At 43.3% G+C, this 21,254-nt stretch overlaps 1 protein-coding gene across 2 annotated transcripts; it reads right to left on the reverse strand.

Annotated features, from left to right (window-relative positions):
• Positions 1-254: 254 nt before the first annotated feature.
• On the reverse strand, positions 255-20,338 carry zgc:91944 (uncharacterized protein LOC436941 homolog). Of its 2 annotated transcripts, XM_065471259.1 has the most exons (11): positions 20,086-20,338; positions 19,026-19,137; positions 16,936-17,365; positions 16,578-16,663; positions 13,092-13,202; positions 11,652-11,870; positions 7,348-7,504; positions 4,461-4,543; positions 3,398-3,493; positions 3,141-3,259; positions 255-2,137 (listed from the first exon to the last, which is right to left on the reverse strand). In XM_065471259.1, the coding sequence occupies exons 2-11, from the start codon at positions 19,105-19,107 to the stop codon at positions 1,991-1,993; spliced, it is 1,530 nt and encodes a 509-aa protein (XP_065327331.1). In that variant the 5' UTR covers positions 19,108-19,137; positions 20,086-20,338; the 3' UTR covers positions 255-1,990. The 2 variants fall into 2 exon arrangements, with proteins under 2 accessions (XP_065327331.1, XP_065327332.1); XM_065471260.1 differs by lacking the exon at positions 11,652-11,870.
• Between the last annotated feature and the right edge of the window lie 916 nt (positions 20,339-21,254).

The following is a 21,254-nucleotide window of genomic DNA, read 5'->3' on the forward strand; positions in this document are numbered from 1 at the left end:
GCAGAGCTGTGCACCTAAAATGACCATATTAAGGTCCTCATCATACCAAGCCCACAGTAGAAGTAACCATCTTAAACCACATGTTTAGAGGAATCTGAAGCCAGAGCTTTTGCCTGACGGGTTTTACTCACGCCTACACCGACCTCATCGTTTGAAACATTAGCTGCAATATAACAGTATAAATATAAAAAAAGAAATAAGGAAAAGCCTAACCTAACATTACATCCTTTGAAATAAATAAAGACATATTCCACTGGTTGTGTACAATTTTATTATCGTTACTGGTTTCCCTTGTCAGATAAAAGCAGAGAGATAGAGAGAGGAGCATTATAATCATAATGGCGTGCAGCTTTCCTGTCCAAAGCTGGACGAGGGAACTGTCTGAGGTGAGTATACATTATCAACACAGGGCAAACCCCAGCGCCATAAATGCTACATGACACTGTCCATATCATAAACAGTCACAATGAGGGCTGCTGTCGAAGCTTCGTGACACTAAACCCGTCGTGCACGCCTGTCGCACAGGAACTCTGAGGTAAGCTTGAGTTGGCTAGTGTTGTACTGAGCAAATAAACCTATCTATTGTATAGCTATAGTGTTGTGACCATCACTTCCTGGTTTCTCTACCGTGGCATAGCTTTGGCATTAGGAGGTAAAATGGTAGCCGCCCCCACCCGCAATTTGAGAACATGAGTTTTTGTTCATTAAATGAACATCGAGGAGGTAACTTCCAAGGCCTTAGGCCAGTGAATATATGAGGGACTATGTAATGCAAAGTTCAGCTATTCATATTTCAAGTCTGACAAATAAGTTTCTATATACTGCTAATGGACTGAAAGGAAAGCACCCATAGGTGTGGGATTTTTTTTTCTGGGTTATGTACATGTCGGAGAGCTCCTCGAACACAATTCCAGTAAGATTCACTCCGAAGTGCAGCTTTGCAGTCTGAGAAATTTACAAGCTCGAGCTTTAGCTTATCCCAATAGAAAGTGAGGGTAACTTGTAGCATTTATGTTGTCGCACAATGATTTTTGATCACATTTGTTTTAGCGTTCTTTCAAACGATAAAAAAGAAACAAGAAAAAAAAAACTGAGTAGACTTTATGTTTCTAGTCTAGCTTCACTGGCTGAGGTTGGAGACAGCAGCATTAAATATAAGAAAGAAGACAGAGAGTGTGATACTTAGTCCTAGGCATGTCTGGCTAATATCAAAAGGTATAAATAACACTTCCTGTTTCGGTTAAACAGTTAAGACGAAGAAAACGAAGCACACGTTAAGACACGAAAGAAACCTGGTGCAACTCTTCACCGCCTTTATCCACGATTTTTGGGATTACCTGAGATTCCGGTTGTCCCTCAGGGCTTTTGATGGCAACAGCACTCCTTGATTGATCGACTGATTGAATCAATCGATTGATTGATTGAGGTTGCAGTCTTACGGATCAGATGTAGGGAGGGGGGGAAGAGGTCAAGACGTTCAAGAAAACAGAGGGCGTTTGTTTCGCCGCACGCTAGATCCTTGATGTCGCGCTTTATCCCCACCACCCCAACACACCCGACCTGCAGGCTCAGCACATTCCCGTCACCACAGTCCATCAAACAGCCACCCTTTAAAAAACAAAGCTCAAAGAAGGCATGGAGCACAAAAACAGAAAACGCTTAGCTTAAAATAGGCGAGGTATCACTTACATGATTCTCCCTCTAAGGAATTTAGGCTTTTTAATACCATCTTGGAATGCACTATATATATCGATATATATATTTAGATATTTATATACTGTATATTGCCGTTAATATAAGCAGGATTACTGTTGATAAATACAGTGGCCTCCTTACCATCTGAGGCACCTCAGCGAGCTTCTGCACCCTCCTCCCTTTCATATTTGGGTGACTCAGGCCCGAAAAGGCCCTGCATTGGTGGAGCAGGAGACACTTAATGTTTCCCTATTTCATCTGATTAAAATTCGAACACAGACGTGCCCGACTTCAGTCACTCTTCATCCACACTCTCCCTTTTTGAATCCTCTTCTTTCTGTTCCAGAACCTGAGGGCGGGGGCTCGGCAAGGCTGCCACCTCCGTAGAAGCAAGCGAGGCGGGATCCTGTTGGTCGACAATCCTCTGGGAAGACGTGTCTTCCTGTGGATGCATAAGCAAAACAGTTGGGACTTTAGTGTCACTTTTATTAGATATCACTCCATAAAGTGGGTCCCTTTTCTCTCGTATAGCAGCTCAGGCCCTCTTGTCAGTCTTAAGGCAGCAGTTTGGGCTTGGACAGCTTGTTAAGGGCAGTGAAGCGGCTGTGGAAGTGCTGCACACTGTGTTTATGCCTTGCCTGCTGTGACCAGCTAACAGCTGGCCCCAGCTTCTGCTCTGGCCCCAGTGACTTCCTGCGATTTGTACAGTTTAGTAAACTCTGGCTGCTACACCGTGTCTGCACAGAAGGCGTAGCATGTTAGCAGAGCAGCAGCAGCTCCGTGTTTGTTCACACTGGAGGCGTTTGAAAAATGTGTGAAAAATGCACCATTTTCTTAGCTTAAAGTGTAAGCGGGTATGGCATCACTAGGATTCTTGTGGTCTCAGTATTGCTTTTACAATTCAGCCTTGTGTATATTGTTCATGATGACCGTCGCCGCTCTGTGCTTTTAGTGGAAAAGATGTAAATTCACTGTTCAAAAAATAAATTAATTAATAAATGAAAACTTTGAAAACACATCAAATCTCAATGGGAAAAAAATTATGCTGAATATCTGTACCACTATGGGCTGAGTAATGTATTAGCTAACTCTTAACCCTGTGGAACACCTCTGGGACAGACTGTCCGGGAGTTCAGTGATGCTCTGGTCCAGTTGCTGCAATGAAATTTGGGTAAAATGGACTAACCTGCTATATCATTTTCTAAATTTGGGGGGTTTGTTTGAATTCAGCCCTCTGTATCAATATATCCTCTATATGGCATACATGTCCAGCATGATTACAGATCTGATGCATTTTCAAAGTGTTCCTTTAATTTTCTGAGCAGTGCGACATGGAGCATCAACGCGAGCAGTTTTACCCGGCCTATACGTGTTCCTGCTAGTTATTTGTTCTGGCCTCTCCTTGGGTAGAATATGGCCATGTAATTATGTCCATGTTTACTTACTTGCTCTGAGAATCGATGAGTCACCTGATCCGTGAACTCCTGCATCTCTCCTTCCTCCCCATTCGAGTGGCAGCTTGGACTTGGTACCTCGATCCCATGGCTTTCCAAAATGGCAGCTTCTGGTTGGGTCAGATGAGGAAGCAGAAGTGAGATAAATATAATGTGTAGAAAATGTGCATATAAATTAATTAACATTAGCAGAAGCTAACATTTCCAAAAGCCTTAATCTTTCGTTCCTATGTTTCCATCTTCCTCACCTATATTCGCTCTCCTCTTCATCTCCTTCCGACGATTGGCGAACCAGTTGTAAACCTTCAGCGCTGTCACACGCTCAAACTCTGACAGTTTACAGCCTGAAGGTTGAAACAAACCAAACATACAAAACAGTTAAATGTGCAGATCCTAAGGATTTTATTTTGCAATTCCAGGCGCTGCTTACACATCCTGTTTCTCTGCCTGCAGGCTGGCTATGTTGTTAACATGATAGTCCAAAATGTCCTTCAGCTGCCCCTGCAGGAGGTCTCGTTTCCAACTTACCTACTCCCACTCTGGACTGAAGCATCCAACAGTTACCACCCTACTGTTGGTACTGGTTCAAGTGGCTCTCCAGTGGATCCATCAGTGGATCTTTAGAGCAGAATAACATGTGGAGTTAGAGTCTGTCTGAAGTAGGAGAGACTCACTTGGAAAGGCAGCTGAGTGACGTGGAGGACCGCCACAACAGCAGCCTGTGAATCTGCAGGTACAGAACCTCAAAAATAAGACACAATGGGGCTAACTGGAGCTAAACTGGAACTGAAAGTTTCAAAGAATGAGTCTACGGTGTTTGTGGATTTTAAAGATGCTGCAGAGTGATTGAAGCAAAACAGGCGGCCAGCACTGGAAAGTCGAACACAGTTACAGAGCAACAAACTTCCAGATGAGCGACCTTTAGCGACGACTGATGAGAGCGAATTAAACTGTTTGTTGACATATGACCATCAGCTTCGAAGCAGCTTCAGAATTCAGGAGTGGTGAAGCTGTTCTGTGATGAGGAAAAACATCTCCAGAAGGTTCGAACGGTCCAATCAGAAACTCCAGGAAAAAGCTAAAGCTCTTGCTCACTTGCTTTCTCCAACAGCGTTTATGAATGTTGATGTGCATGACAGAAAAGCAGCAGGTGTTCCCGCTCGATAAGCTGTAGGTGGCATTTTAACTCAAAAAAAAAGACTAATAATGATGAACGTCAGCGACTAATCACCTGTCAGCTGACATCAATTCAGCAAGATGTATTTTCAGAACTCAGAAAAGTGCGCTTTACTGACGAACCCCTCTTGCTACCTGGTTTCTGGATGACGGAGTTGCAGGCGTTGGCGATCTCCTCCCGCTTCGCCTCATCTGGATACTGGTTCTCCATGAAGAAGCTGGAAGACATGAAGAGCCGCTCTGTTGGCAAAGAGCTCAATCACGCAGGCGTCACGGGCATTTATTAGTCGACGCGCGGCGCCGGTCTGAGCCGAGCTAGTTACGCCCTAATTTTATACCTCATCAACTTTTCAGGCTTTTGTATTAAGCGGCAGGAGAGTTAAGGACAATGTTTACACAGCGAGAGAGCAGCCGTGAAGTGACAGATTAACGAACTCATTAAGCGGATTCATTTCTGCAATTCTAGCTTTCTACACTCAAAACTCTAACCCCGTAAATACGACTATTTATTTCTATTTCGATCTTTTTCTTTGCAAATTTGTGTTACTCATCTCTTTCCTTTTCCTGTCTGTCTAACAGTGAAAAAGAATCATTAATTTCACATTTTAAAAAAAACACAGGGATCAATTTCTCCCAGCTCTCCTATCCTTTCACCTCCCTCCCTCCCTCACACACATCATCTTCACCTCTACTGTATCGTCCTTGGATCTGAACTAGCTCATAAGGATCAGCACTGCAGTAGAATTGCGTAATCCCGGGGTACTGCTGGTGAGTGTTGTCTGCGTGCTCTTATTACTTTGAGTGCCCAGACTGCACCCCATACTTACAGCAACCATTTAATAGAGAAATCAATTGCACACAGCGGGCACCGTGCTCCTCTTTCTCAGCATCCGTCTAGGTTACTGAGAAGACTGTCTGGGACAAATACGTACCAGGGAAGTAGGGTCACAGCAGCCTTAATGAAAAATGACATCATAAACTGAGACGGTTCTGCTCGCCACTGAGAGCAGGAAGCCGCGGCAAAGAAGCAATAAAGGACACAAATACTGGAAAGGTTTATAATGCTGACCGTTAGCTTAAGCGACGCTGCGCTTCTGTTCCAAGAACTCGAGCACAGATGTGCTCCAAGTCATCTGAAGTGTTCTGCCGATCTCGGCTGCTTTCTATGAGCTTTTTTACTTCAGAGCGTCACATAAACTTTATCTAAGCACAACAGGCGACCACGGGAATTTTCCAGTCATTGTTTAAGGGGGCTGCAGATGTTTATGGTGACAATTTAGGATCCATCCAGAGTTATTCTAATTATGCAGTTTTACCTTAGGTTTGTAAGTTTCACTATTTGTTTTGGTCACTGCACTTATGAAGACGGGACATCTGTCAGCAGAAATATTTCGGAACAACAGAACAGACACAGTACTAACCCTAACCCTAGTTAGGCGGGTTGTGGCAAAAATAAAATTTCCAAATTTTATTTTTGGAAATTTACTAAATCCTTTCAGCTGTTTTGGTTGAGCTACAGCCAAGACCAGTCAAGACCATATTACAAAGGGTATCTGTCAGAGGTGAGGACCTACAGACGGTGGTAAAACAAACTATAAGCCTGACAGATGGTCTGCAGTAATGCTGAGATTATATTGCTCTGTCATAGTGAACAGAGGGCTGAAGGTTAAGTTGTCAATTTACTGAGGCTACATTCATACTTTCAGCTATAGCAAGGAGTTGTGGGCAGGGACTAAAAGAGTGAGATTCTCGATGCAAGTGAGATGAACTTCCACTGAAGGGTATCGGGTCACACACTCCTGTGGACCTCACCCTGTCTTTTAGTGATAGAGAAGCTTGGTCACTCTGAAGGGCTCAGAGTAGAACCACCACTCCTCCACATCGAAGAGCCAGGTGAGGTGGTTCAAGGCCCAGGACCCTGCGGTAGACTCGGGACTTGCTGGACAAATTATGTCTCTTTGCTGGCTTGGAAACATCTCTGTGTCCCTCCCATCCTTGAAGAAGTGGCTGGGGAGAGGGAGGTCTAGGCTAGGTATGGGTGTGATTAGTTGACCAGATGATTAATCATTGCTCGTTCAGTATCATTTATTCTGTTAACATTTTGATATTCATTGTCTGTAAATTTCTGTCCTAAATATTATGCAGCCATCTGCCATCAGATGGCGCTGCAGTCCCGACACTGTTGTAGAAAAACGCCATAAGGCTGTTCATCTAAACCTGATCTTTTTGTTGAGCATATTATTATTAGATGTTCTAAACGCGACATAATGACATTGCAGATATAAGCAGTGGAAATCTGCTTTATGTTAAGGGTGGCTGGCCTCTCCGTAACAGACAGGGTGAGGAGTTCGGTCATTTGGGAGAGGCTCAGACTGGAGCTGTTACACTTTGGCACCAAAGGAGCCTGTTGAGGTGGTCACCTTCTGGATGAGGTGTCATACCTGGAGGAGACCCAGGACACGCTGGAGAGACTACTCTCTCGGCTGGCCTGGTACGCCCCAGTGTTTCGCAGGATAAGCTGGAGGAGGCCGCTCTGCTCAGGCGTGACCCAGCCCCAGACAAGTCGAAGAAAATGTACTGATGGATAATAATGAGACTTGAACATCTTTTCAGTAACATGTTTTCATATCATATTCAACATGAGCTGTTCTTTTTTTCCTTCTTCTTCATTTTCATTTTAAAGTATAAAATGCCATATTCATAATCCATGATGTGAGGTGCCACACAGTTAAGCAGCATTTAAAGTATGATTGAAGAATGTGATTAATGTTTTCAAATGTCTTTGTTTAGACAGTTTTTGACAGTGTCCTTTAAATGGACACATTTAAATTGACATCTAAGTGTTTATTAGTTTCAAATTAGTTGGGTAATTTTTTTCCTGATTTAGTCACCAGGAACATCCCTAGTCTGAAAATCTCTGCTTAAAGTGCTACTCCAACAATCCAAACCTGATACACGACAGAAAATAAAGCTGAATGGAAAACCATAAGCCAAGTCTAAATTAGTGCTAAACCTTCCTCACCTCTCCATAATTGATTGGCATTCCTTTCTCCAGGTGAAACGGCTTCCTCTGCGCAGCCTCAGTGGACCGCCCACTATCCCTGCTCTCTCGCCTGTCATGATCCCCGTCCTCCAGTCAGGCTCTTCCTTCACCAAAGAACGCATTGATAAGGTAGCACCTGTAGAAGGGAGAGCATGCAACTTCACTTTCCAAGACCAGACCTTTACAAAGGGCGTCGCTGTGTCCTTCAATATGTTTTTCTTTATAGCGGAAGGTTTGACATTGTCTTATCCAATGTGTAACACTTAGCCTATGAGCTTCTTGTGCTATTCCCTTTTTGGCATTTAAAAACTGAGGTTTAGTCATTTTTGTTCATTTTATCATGTTTTTGTCCCTCCAGACACAAACCCATTAAAAAAAAACTTTCAGTCTTCTGAAATAACTTTTTTCACTCTGATGAAGTCATCTCTTGACCCAGCTATCTTAGCTAATTATAGGCCAATCTCCAACCTTCCTTTCATATCAAAAATCCTTGAAAGAGTAGTTGTCAAACAGCTAACAGATCATCTGCAGAGGAATGGCTTATTTGAAGAGTTTCAGTCAGGTTTCAGAGCTCATCACAGCACAGAAACAGCTTTAGTGAAGGTTACAAATGATCTTCTTATGGCCTCTGACAGTGGACTCATCTCTGTGCTTGTCCTGCTAGACCTTAGTGCAGAGTTCGATACTGTTGACCATAATATCCTATTAGAGCGATTAGAACATGCTGTAGGTATTTCAGGTACTGCGCTGCAGTGGTTTGTATCATATCTATCTAATAGACTCCAATTTGTGCATGTAAATGGAGAATCCTCTTCACACACTCAGGATAATTATGGTGTTCCACAGGGTTCAGTGCTAGGACCAATTCTGTTTACATTATACATGCCTCCCTTAGGCTGTATCGTCAGAAGACATAGCATACATTTTCACTGCTATGCTGATGACACCCAGCTTTATCTATTCATGAAGCCAGGTAACACACACCAATTAGTTAAACTGCAGGAATGTCTTAAAGACATAAAGACCTGGATGGCCGCTAACTTTCTGCTTCTTAATTCAGATAAAACTGAGGTTATTGTACTCGGCCCTGAAAATCTTAGAATTATGGTATCTAACCAGATTCTTACTCTGGATGGCATTACCTTGGCCTCCAGTAACACTGTGAGGAACCTTGGAGTCATTTTTGACCAGGACATGTACTTCAATGCACATATTAAACAAATATGTAAGACTGCTTTCTTCCATTTGCGCAAGATCTCTAAAATTAGAAATATCCTGTCTCAGAGTGACGCTGAAAAACTAGTTCATGCATTTATTATTTCCAGGCTGGACTACTGCAGTTCATTATTATCAGGATGTCCTAAAAACTCACTGAAAAGCCTTCAGTTAATCCAAAATGCTGCAGCAAGAGTCCTGACAGGGACGAGAAAGAGAGAGCAGATTTCTCCTGTATTGGCTTCCCTTCATTGGCTTCCTGTTAAATCCAGAATTGAATTCAAAATCCTGCTCCTCACATACAAGGTCTTAAATAATCAGGCCCCATCTTATCTTAATGACCTTATAATACCATATCACCCTATTAGAGCACTTTGCTCTCGCACTGCAGACTTACTTGTAGTAAAAGTAGAATGGAAGGGAGAGCCTTCAGTTTTCAGGCCCCTCTTCTGTGGAACCAGCTTCCAGTTTGGATTCAGGAGACAGACACTATCTCTACTTTTAAGATTAGGCTTAAAACTTTCCTTTTTGCTAAAGCAAATAGTTAGGGCTGGATTAGGTGACCCTGAATCCTCCTTTAGTTATCCTGCAATAGGTGTAGACTGCTGGGGGATTCCCATGATGCACTGAGTAGTTCTTCTTCAGTCACCTTTCTCACTCACTATATGTTAATAGACCTCTCTGCATTAAATCATACTTGTTATTAATCTCTGTCTCTCTTTCACAGCATGTCTTTATCCTGTCTTCCTTCTCTCACCCCAACTGGTCGCAGCAGATGGCCCCGCCCCTCCCTGAGCCTGGTTCTGCTGGAGGTTTCTTCCTGTTAAAAGGGAGTTTTTCCTTCCCACTGTCGCCAAAGTGCTTGCTCATAGGGGGTCATATGATTGTTGGGTTTTTCTCTGTATGTATTATTGTAGGGTCTTTAACTTACAGTATAAAGCGCCTTGAGGCAACGGTTGTTGTGATTTGGCGCTGTATAAATAAAACTGAATTAAACTGATGTACAAGGAAACAGTGCTCATGTAGCCTCAGTGCATATTTTAGCACATACAGTCAGGGAAAAAAATATTTGAACCCCTGCTGATCTTGTAAGTTTGCCCACTAACAAAGAACTGATCAGCCTGTTATTTCAATGGTAGGTTTATTTGAACAGTGAGAGACAGAACAATAACAAAAAAATGCATTTCAAAAAAGTTATCAATTAATTCACATTTTCATGAAGGAAATAGGTATTTGATCCCCTATCAATCAGTAAGATTTCTGGCTCCCAGGTGTATTTTATACAGGTAAAGCTGACAATGACAGCCTTTTCAACTTGTTACTTGTATAAAAGGCAGCTGTCCATAGAAGCAATCAATCTATCCAGATGCCAAACTCTGTATGATGGCCAAGACAAAGAGCTTTCCTAGGATGTCAGGGACAAGAATTTGGACCTACACAAGGCTGGAATGGGCTACAAGACCATCGCCAAGCAGCTCGGTGAGTGTCCACAAGGCCCCACTGGCTCAAGGAAGCAGATGTACAGGCCCGTTTGAAGTATGCCACTGAACATCTCAATGACTCAGAGGAGGACTGGGAGAAAGTGTTGTGGTCAGATGAGACCAAAATCTCTTTGGCATCAATTCAACTCACCGTGTTTGGAGAAGGAGGAATGCTGCCTGTGACTCCAAGAACACCGTACCCAGGGTCAAATATGGAGGTGGAAACATTATGCTTTGGGGGTGTTTTTCTGCCAAAGGGACAGTACAACCGAACTGCATCAAAGGGAGGATGGATGAGGCCATGTACCGTCAAATCTTGGGTGAGAACCTCCTTCCCTCAGCCAGGGCATTAAAAACGGGTAATGGGTGGGTATTCCGGCATGTCAATGATCCAAAACACACGGCCAAGGCAACAAAGAATTTGCTGAAGAAGAAGCATATTGAGGTCTTGGAGTGGCCTAGTCAGTCTCCAGACCTTAACCCTATAGAAAATCTGTGGAGGGAGCTGAAGGTTCGAGTTGCCAAAAATCAGCCACGAAACATTAATGACTGGGAGAGGATCTGCAAAGAAGAGTGGGACAAAATCCCCTCTGCGTGAAAAACGTGTGGCCAACTACAAGACACGTCTGACCTCTGTGATTGCCAACAAAGGTTTTGCCACCAGGTACTAAAGTATGTTTAGCAAAGGGAACCAATACTTTTCTGAAATGCATTTAAATTGATTTTTTGTTTAAAAAAGAAAAAAGAAAAGAAAAACTCTGATACGATGCCCTGTCCTAAACAGTCCTTCAACAGAAGGCGTTTGTAGTGGTCAAGTAAAAGGCTTTAACAAAACATCTCAGCTGTAGATACTTCTTATTCTTTTCAGATCACATTCATGTCTCAGGTTTTTAAAGGACACGATATCAACGCAATTTGCATGACACAGACTTTTAAATCTTTTCAAAAGCTTTTAAAAGCTCAAAGTTTAAATGTAGCAGGGAAAAGGGAAAAAACGGTTTTGCTATACTGAACTATGTTTAGTATCTGATTGTGAATGTGAAGAATTTGGGGTACCAATCACAGTGCATGTGGGATTTTATGTCAAACCCTATCAGAACTTTTTACCATCTGTACTTTGACTAAGCGAGCTTTATGAAAACACTGTCACAGAAAGGTTGAGTGGAATGGAACAGAAAGGGAATCTTAAACAGAGAGTAAGAAACTCACTTCTAGATAAACGTGTGAACTACCTCTCGAATGAGAGGTGAAACGTCTTTAAGAAACTTAAAGAAGTCCATTCACTTATCTTTCCAAGCTCCTTAGATTATCATGACCTGGATGACTCAGAACGTACAGAGACAACTACATTTAAACCACACCCACTCGCTATAATGGTGAGCTGGATATGAAACGTCTGGAGCCATTTCTTTTTAGCATTAGAAATCTAAGTTTAGGAGCCATCTGAGACTGCTGTAAAACCCCGTGCTGACAAAGCAGGTCCAGGCTGATCAGCATGCAGACCCACTGTGGTGCATGTGTCTCCTGTGGCAAGCTGCTGATGCCAAGGAGGGCGGGGTGGGGGTGCGCGAGTAAGGGCGCGGTTACCTGGCTGGGCTTGGGCAGCTGCGGCTGCAGCAGTGTACCACGGCAGCAAGTGCATCAGCAGCTCTCTCTGCCTGCTCCACGATGGGTTGGGGTTGAGGTTGGTGTTGGGATTGGGGAGGATGTTGGGGAGGCTGCTGCTTGCCCCTGCTACCGTCCCGTCTCTGTCCCCTCCCCTGGCCCTGGGACTCACGCTGTGCTGGCTTTCACTCCACCTCAGCCCTTCAGTCGGGACAAAACCAATAGTCAGGCAGGCCACCGCCACGGGACACAGACACCAGCTGTGGCAACAACTGGAGGCTGATAGTTTGCATCTATGTCTCTGGATTAAGTGACACACTCCTGCAGACGTGCCTTGAAATGGTAACTTTATCAACAAATACACGCGCTGTAATTTCAGTGGATTGGCCGATCAGGAATCAATTTCACAGACAACACTGCTTCTTTACAGATTCATGGAGGGCAGGTCAATAAGAGCTCATGTAAGAAGCAAAGCGCTGTGGCCACTTTGGCTCAGAAACATTGCAGACAAAGTAGTTATTGTTAGTATCACTGTTAATAGCTTGTTTGTTAGCCATGTGGGAATGAAAACCAGCACCAGAGTACCTCCAGCGTCAGGGCTGGGAACTACAGAGGAGCTAAAGCGAAGCCTGAGTGGGACGGTGTGGGAGGGGGGGAGGGAAATAATAAAGCATTAAGATGAAAGGAGACAGCAGGGACGGCAGATGGTCCATCAGCGGCTTTGTTTATTTCACACGCTAACAATGTAAAGATGGGACTTTTTGACATGATTTAGTGCGGGAGCATGCTGTTTGACAATAATCAATAAAAGCAGGGAGCATCTTGAGTTGATGCCCGTTTGTCGTGCCGTCGCCGTTTTAATGCTTGCCGAATTTGCATCTCAGGACGAGGCGAGGTCAGCGCTGACCCGAGCTGTTACTCTAGCCTGCGCAGAGAAGCCGGATTCGCCCGCTAAAGTTTCATTTCCCAACCAGAAGCCTTAACGTTATCGATTAGAATCTCCTGTGACGGGACTACCTTTAGCTGAAAATATAGATTTGTCTTGTGTCCTTTCTCGACCTCGCAGCCATTGTGGACCAGGTTGGGGTTAAGCGGGAGGAATTAAAGGTGTGCGGGTTTACCATGCGGGAGGATGGTGGGCGGGTAAAGCGGAGGAGGAGGAGAGGTGGATGGGGAAGGGTTAGCAAGCGGTGGTTCGCATTCAAGACACACAAGACATATTATCCCTTTCTAACACGAGCCTTCTGTTATCTAATCTGCAGTGTAATCTTTCATCATTAACCTGACATTCAACCTTGAGGCACTGATCTGCACCTTCTCATAATTAATCCAAAATCCATTATTCCTGGGAGGATCTGTGTCCCGCTCCTCTCCTCTGTAAAAGTTACATGTTACGCTTGTACCTCTTGGCCTGCGTCTCACCTGGGTTGTTCCTCTCCAGCAGGTACCAGCGGTAGAAAGCTCTGCGCTTGGAGTCGCTCATCTCCAGGCCCTGCTGCAGCAGCCACTGAGAAATGTAGCTCTGGCTGATGCCTGCGTGCAGGAGGTGACACACGTTATTTTAACAGGTTGAGGACAATGATTTATGTCGCGGCGCACCATCGGCGGCGGCGCTGCTGGAGAGATCGGCTGCGTTCCAGCTCTGGAATACTCCTGTTAAGCTAATGAAGCCATCCCCCGACATCGATACTTTAATTAAGGACGTGATGTAGTGCAATCCATTTTCAGGGAAGGAGTAGAAGTTTACTGACATGAACCTGCTGCTACTGCAAACACACATAATACAGCTGGCATTAGCTGAAGCCCATTAAAAGGCTCTTTAAAATCTTTCTGACTCGGTGTGCTTATTTTTCCTTTTCTTGGTATTAAAAGTCAGACTGTGCTCAGGTACTCAACTGTATTCAGGCTTTGAAAGCAAGTCCAGTTACCAGTTAGGTGCCTAAACGACAGTACAGTGAATCTCTCTGAACTTTGTTAGACAAAGCAGTTAATTTAAAGACTTTAATCACAATATTTTCTCAAGTTTTTTACCAGTGTGTGTTGCCCAACACACACTGACAACTCGATGGCCCTAAAATGACCACCAAGACCAGGAAATTCTGTATTTTAGGATCTTTATATATAAACATTTAGATACAGTCAGGTCCATAAATATTGGGACATCGACACAATTCTAACATTTTTGGCTCTATACACCACCACAATGGATTCCAAATGAAACGAACAAGACATGCTTTAACTGCAGAGTGTCAGCTTTTATTTGAGGGTATTTACATCCAAATCAGGTGAACGGTGTAGGAATTACAACAGTTTGCAAATGTGCCTCCCACTTCTTGAGGGACCAAAAGTAATGGGACAGAATAAGAGCCATAAATCAAACATTCATTTTTTAATACTTGGTTGCAAATCCTTTACAGTCAATCACAGCCTGAAGTCTGGAACACATAGACATCACCAGACGCCGGGTTTCATCCCTGGTGATGCTCTGCCAGGCCTCTACTGCAACAGTTTTCAGTTCCCGCTTGTTCTTGGGGCATTTTCCCTTCAGTTTTGTCTTCAGCAAGTGAAATACATGCTCAATCGGATTCAGGTCAGGTGATTGACTTGGCCATTGCAAAACAGTCCACTTCTTTCCCTTCAAAAACTCTTTGGTTGCTTTTGCAGTATGCTTTGGGTCGTTGTCCACCTGCACTGTGAAGCGCCGTCCAATGAGTTTTGAAGCATTTGTCTGAATATGAGCAGATAATATTGCCCGAAACACTTCAGAATTCATTGTGCTGCTTTTGTCAGCAGTCACATCATCAATAAATACAAGAGAACGAGTTCCACTGGCAGCCATACATGCCCACGCCATGACACTTGCACCACAATGCTTCACTGATGAGGTGGTATGCTTAGGATCATGAGCAGTTCCTTTCCTTCTCCATACTCTTCTCTTCCCATCACTCTGGTACAAGTTGATGTTGGTCTCATCTGTCCATAGGATGTTGTTCCAGAACTGCGACGGCTTTTTCAGATGTCGTTTGGCAAACTCTAATCTGGCCTGCCTGTTTTTGGGGCTCACCAAAGGTTTACATCTTGTGGTGAACCCTCTGTATTCACACTGGTGGAGTCTTCTCTTGATTGTTGACTCTGACGCACATACACCTGCCTCCTAGAGAGTGTTCTTGATCTGGCCAACTGTTGTGAAGGGTGTTTTCTTCACCAGGGAAAGGATTCTTTGGTCATCCACCACAGTTGTGTTCCGTGGTCTTCCTAGTCTTTTGGTGTTGCTGAGCTCACCAGTGTGTTCCTTCTTTTTGGGAATGTTCTAAACAGTTGTTTTGGCCACGCCTGATGTTTTTGCTATCTCTCTGATGGGTTTGTTTTGTTTTTTTCAGCCTAATGATGGCTTGCTTCACTGGTAGTGACAGCTCTTTGGATCTCATCCTGGCAGTTGACAGCAACAGGTTCAAAAAGCAAACAGCACACTTGAAATGAACTCTGGACCTTTTATTTGTTCATTGTAATTGGGGTAATGAGGGAATAACACACACCTGGCCATGGAACAGCTGAGAAGCCAATTGTCCCATTACTTTTGGTCCCTTAAGAAGTGGGAGGCACATATACAAACTGTCATAATTCCTATACTGTTCACCTGATTTGGATGTAAATACCCTCAAATAAAAGCTGACAGTCTGCAGTTAAAGCATGTCTTGTTCGTTTCATTTGGAATCCATTGTGGTTGTGTATAGAGCCAAAAATGTTAGAATTGTGTCGATGTCCCAATATTTATGGACCTGACTGTATAAGCTACAACATTAACTTAGCCCACTAATGGAAACCTGACGTATCTGAGGGGTAGTTTATGGTTAGGTTTTAACAGAATGTGTGAAACTCATGTCTAAGCATCTGTGATGGAGTGGAATTTCCCCCATTTGGTGACCGATCGCAAATAGATGTGGAAACCGCTCCCAATCGCAAGGTGATTGCACAGGTTGGCTGATAGGACGCAAGTCTTTTCCAAACAGTCTTGACTCAGACAGACTGCTGAAAGTTTGCAAATAGTTGCCGTCTCATTTATAAAAGCAGAGAGATTGTCAATACATTGACATTAACCTGAATCAGTTTACACCGATAAGTGCAATTTGTCTACAATTTGTCTCTTTGCAGTAGGGGACTCAACTCAACCGGTTGCCAACTGGTTATATTACTATAACAGCAAGGTTGCTATGCACCTAAATAATTTTTCAGTTAAATCCTCGTATTGCAGCAACTACGTCACTATTTATATAGGTTTCTGAATTTCTGAGTCTATGATGTTCAACTAGTGAAAACTGCAGTTTCCACTAGTTCATCACAACTGATCATGATTGCATGTTGCAGACATGCTCTCCATCTTTAAAACCACCAAAAGCAACACGGCCACAATTTCATTGTACACAATAATGTTGGTTTGTGTGCGTGGTCTCCTAACAGTCTCAAACTATCAACAAATTTAATCCAACAGAAAGTTAACAGCAAAACAAGAGCAGCTTGGAGAGATTTCACAACTTTAACAGCTTTAAGTTTGCAGTAGTTTCAGTAGTATCAATACTCCGCATCAGCAGATGCCTGAAGCCAAGGTTCAAGTATTGAATAGAAACTGGCAAAAGTGGGATGGGAGCATCTGTGAGCCAGTTACACTTCATTTTGCAGTTTAAAAAAAAAAAAAAAAACATGAGTGAATGAGTTGGCAGAGAGAATAAGAGCAAAAAGCCTGAAAGCAGCTTTTCATTTGTTCAATACAGAATCATTTGGTTTAGCATTTTGTTTGAATTAAATCAAGACAACAAAAGTTAAAATCTAATTAAATGCTGAGCCCCCCCGTGTTTCTCACTGCACGATCAACAGTTTAATGATCGGGGATGTCACAGCAAAGCAGAGTACCTGTAACTTGGCCCACGATTGCCTGAGAGATCCTGCGGTTGTTCAGGAAAGTTTTAATCTCTTCTTTCACCAGGTTGCTGTCTCTCCTGCGAAAGCAACAAAAGGCCCCATCACTGCCAGAAGAACCATTACACGGTGGTTAAAACACCAGCCTTTGCTCCGACTAACCTTATTCACTGCTGCTTCTCCTTTTTCAGCCATCCCTGAGCACCTGACCTGAATTAACTGCATGTAAATTCTGAAGAATAAGCCTTCGCCTCTGGGAATAGTAGCTGTCATTATCTGATGTTATAATAGTCTCTCTACTATTCCTTTGGTCTCTCTTGCACCACAATCCTCCCGTTCTCCCTCTCCTTACCTCATGTACTCCTCCACCTTTTCCTCCAGGTCCCAATCCTCCTCCCCCATCATGTCGTAGCTGAAAGACCGCTGAACTGCCACAGTGGGAGGATAGAGGGGTGGGGGAGAGGCCTCGAAGCTGTTGCTCGGGGACAGCGCGGCGCCGTCCAGGCCGGAGGTCTGCGTGGTTGCTGAGGCCAGGGAGAGCGAGGAGGCGGAGGATGATGACGACGAGGACGGGGCTGGGGCGGCAGTGGCGGGGGCGTTGTTGGAAGGGGCCGGGTGAGAGTCACAGTGGGACGGGCGGTGGTCGGGGTCCAGCCTCTCCAGGGACTCCAAAGCGTGGATGATCTGAGGTTTGGTCATGCCGGACAGTCGCAGGCGCTGCAGGAGGTCAATCTGCTCGATGGTGTAGCGGGGCTCCACCTCACAGCACTCCATTCTGGCATCTAGTGTAAATGAGCCGGGTTTATCGAGGCGAAACCAATGAGACACAAAACCAAATCTGTGAGTGAGTCTGAACCAACCATCACCCTATTAATACACCCGAGAGCAGCACGGACAGGCTGATTTCTCACCAGATAAACAGCACCACGAGACTTCACAGAGTGTTACCAAGACATAAACGGCTATATTTATCCCCGCTCAACACCATTCACAGACCTTAAATAGAGATAATATGTTGCAGACTTTTTCAGAACCTGCAGAGAAATGATCAAAGGAATATTAATAGATGAGAAAGGCACACGCAGCAGGATTCAAGCACTTTGAAGGAGTTTATTTATACTGACACTTTAAATGCAAATCTGATCCAAGTATTTTGGTAACGTTAATACTCGAAAAAAAACCAAATAACTTTGAGTGAAAACATGACGAGGGTATAAAAAAAATTGCACTTAGAAAACAGAGCACACCGCACTGTTCTCCTGCGAGGAACCCTTTGGGTCATTCAAAAAAAAAAAAAAGTTTTGGCCACCTTTCAAATGCTTGGCAACACTGCACTTAGGCTAACCTTGCTCCATTTGTCCTGGGTGGAATTAAAGTAAGATCACCCTGGCATACGTAACCTAACATCAGGTCCCACCTCGGCTGAGTCATATCCATCCTTTTAGGGTTTTTTTTTAAAGTCCCGCAAGTCTGCAGGGAGCCTTATCCTAGTATTCACCAATGACTAAGATGCACTAAAAAGTAAAGATCACATTAAACTTTTTTTTTTTTAAGAAATACAGGAATTTGACATGACCTTGCTAACATGAAAAGCATGGGTATTCATAGATGCCCTCTCAAATGCCCCCCTCAAATTTGATTTTCTATAATGATCAGTGCCACTAGATGTTAGTACAGATAGCACCAGTGGTAGACATAACTCAGTGCATTTACTCAAGTACTTTAGTAAAGTACAGCAGTGGAAGGAAGGGCATATGGCGAAAAAACTGTGCCAAATAAAATATATGGATCAATCCACTGTGGCGACACCTCTGGAAATAAGGTAGCAGCATTAAGTACGTTTAATGCACTGAAGTACTTCTAAAGTAGGTTTTGCATGTATTCTAAAATATCTGTCTCCTTAATATGAAGCTGTATTTTTTAATCTACCAGCAGTACCCTAACATTAGCCTCCAGCTGCAGATGATTTTAATTCAACATCTTGCATGAAAGTCTGCATGAGTACTTTCACTTGAAGTGCATTAAGTACATTATGATGATAAAACTTTTGCACATTCACCTAAGCAGGATGATACATTTTAAACACCCTGCCCTGTTCTTGGATGACAATAATCTACTGGGATAATTTCTCCCACTTTTGCATAACTGTAAATAATGGATAATGATGCTGCTACAACAAACAGAAAAAGTTCAACTTGTTAAATGTGTTGCAAGACGAGGAAACCTCCAGATCACTGCCGCCTGGAAAAAGTTAAGTTGTTGGATTTTTTTATTTTTTATTTTTTTTACAAAGCTCTCTGCTTCAAAAGTCAAGCGCTCCCAAAGCAGCGCGCAGTGATTTAACCCGCCACCTTTACCACACACGGATCTCTCTAAGCACAACTGTAACATCTCAACAGCTGGCTGACTTTGACTGTTTCGCTGTCTCGTTGTAGATCTTACCTGATGGAGGGGGTGACACGGACAGGCGCCCCGGGAGTGGTTCAGTGCGTGGGGTCGCAACGGGGACACACCACTGTCGCATGGCTCAGCGAAGTTCAGCTCGGCTGGACCTCTGAGGAGTCACACAGGAGACTTGCTGCAGTGTGTTGCGGTTAAATCGCTTCTATTAGCATCTTGCCAAACCTGCAACAACAGATCATTCCCCTAGCAGCCTGTGCTGGCTAAGCTAGCGCCGTCAACTCCAGTTGGTTCCCCTGAGCACCAACCTCCCATCAACTGCTGCTTAGCTGCCCTGTTAGCCAGAACGAGACTAGAAAGCGGAAGCGATGCTTGCAACCTTCAAAGTAAGACAAACTGGTAGCTCGATAACAATAACCATTTTTCACATTATACTGCATACACAGACAGAATTAAACTGAATTCGGAAGCATATAGCTACTTTATAGTTATTTTACAAAATGAGTCTATTTTCCACCTCTCTTTCTATCTGGGGCTATTTCCATTTATGTCTCAATGTAGTGTTAGGTTAACTCAGCTGTAAAATGACAGAGTAGTAAACATAAATAAATAAATAAACAAATAAATAAAGTAAAATACTTTTCACATGCCATGTCTTTTCTCAAACTCCAGTATCCACTTATACACACAGAAATACAAAGATGAATGTGAAACGCTTAGAAAGTTAAATGTATTCACCTTTTGTGATCCATTTACTGAAATTACAACTATTATTTTGCTCCAATTATGAGCGCAAATTGCACTTTTATTTTGAAAAACTCGTGAAACGATGCTACTTACTCTGGTTACCTTGATAAAACGGTCTGTCTTGTCTCGGCTAACAACTTACCCAAAACTTGCACTTTAAGGGCAATATGAGCAATGTTTCAAACAAGCAACCGTTTACGAAAAATTCACCGTTCTAGAGTGCTACAGCCAAACATTTTATGTGTTAAGTCGAAAGGCTGGGACCACCGCCAGCTGCTAACGGGTTAGCTCGCCTGCTAGCTAAGTTAGCTGGTGGCTAGCAGCGGATTGTCCCGCCGCGGAGCACCTCTCTTACCTCCCGTTGCTGAAGGGAGACAGCTGCAGCCGGCTGGTCGGACAGGGCAGATAATTAAAAGTGGCAAAAAAAAAGTAGCGGTCCACTCAACTCCGCTATAGTAAATAAGTCCTGGGTTGAAGGCGGACGGTTAAGTTAACGAGTAGAGGGTGAAGGATGCGGGGTCATGTTGTCTTTCGCTATGCAGTGGGGAAATAGTATATGCAAACGAGAGGAGTCTGTCTCAATTTGTGACCCCTCACCCGACAGTACCGTGAAGGCAGCAAGAATTATCATTGTGATTTCCGGTTGTACAGTGCATGCTAGAAAACGTCTACCCTAAATTCAAGCACGGCTGCAGGACGACATGAAGCCAAAAGTAACATTTTAACTAAAGTGTCTGGAAAATGTAACGATGCTCGTGCGTACATCTCGCTCAGGCGGCTTTAGCGGCATTTAATGCCCATGATGAAAACATTTCTTCTTTTATTTTGGACAAGTACTTAGGAAATATGTCACTAAATCGGTTTTCCTTGACGCATCACCGCCCAATACATAAGTGGGTCTGTATGCAGACTGTAATAAGCTTCCTCGCAAGCGTTTGCAGAAGAAGCCATATGAACAGGAGGTAAACAACAGTTATAATGAGTGGATAAAACGAGAGTGTGGCTGTTCTTGGCTTGGGATACCATGAAATGTACTTAACCATAATATGTATTTGCAAGGAGCATTTGCAACTTTGTGAGGTTGTGCCTCGCAAAGCAGTCAGTGGGAGCCTGTATAGAAAATCAGAAAAATCTATAAAAAATTAAATACAAATATGGATAGAAAATATTGGGGACAACTTTTTGGTTCTTGGGCATCACCCTGTACTTTAATACAGATGGTATGACTTTAAAAAGTGACTGTGCACAAATGTCTGAAAATGATTCTGAATTAACTATTTTTGCATAATGTTGGAAAAAGTATTTGAATCTCGTTTCAAGTAAGAATCATAATACTACAATATGAAGGTACGTGTTTCCAAGTCCGGCAGTCAAACTCCTTCAGAATCTTTTTTAAATATGAGAATCTTTTTTTATTGCAGCTATATGCAAAACCTACAAAATTTTATCCTCTCATTCAGTGCAAAGAAAGAAATTTATCTTAAACTTTATTTTATTTACAGTATAAAACAGTATATATATATA

Source organism: Pelmatolapia mariae, linkage group LG22 (genome assembly GCF_036321145.2).
Source record: "Pelmatolapia mariae isolate MD_Pm_ZW linkage group LG22, Pm_UMD_F_2, whole genome shotgun sequence".
Lineage (NCBI taxonomy): Eukaryota > Metazoa > Chordata > Actinopteri > Cichliformes > Cichlidae > Pelmatolapia > Pelmatolapia mariae.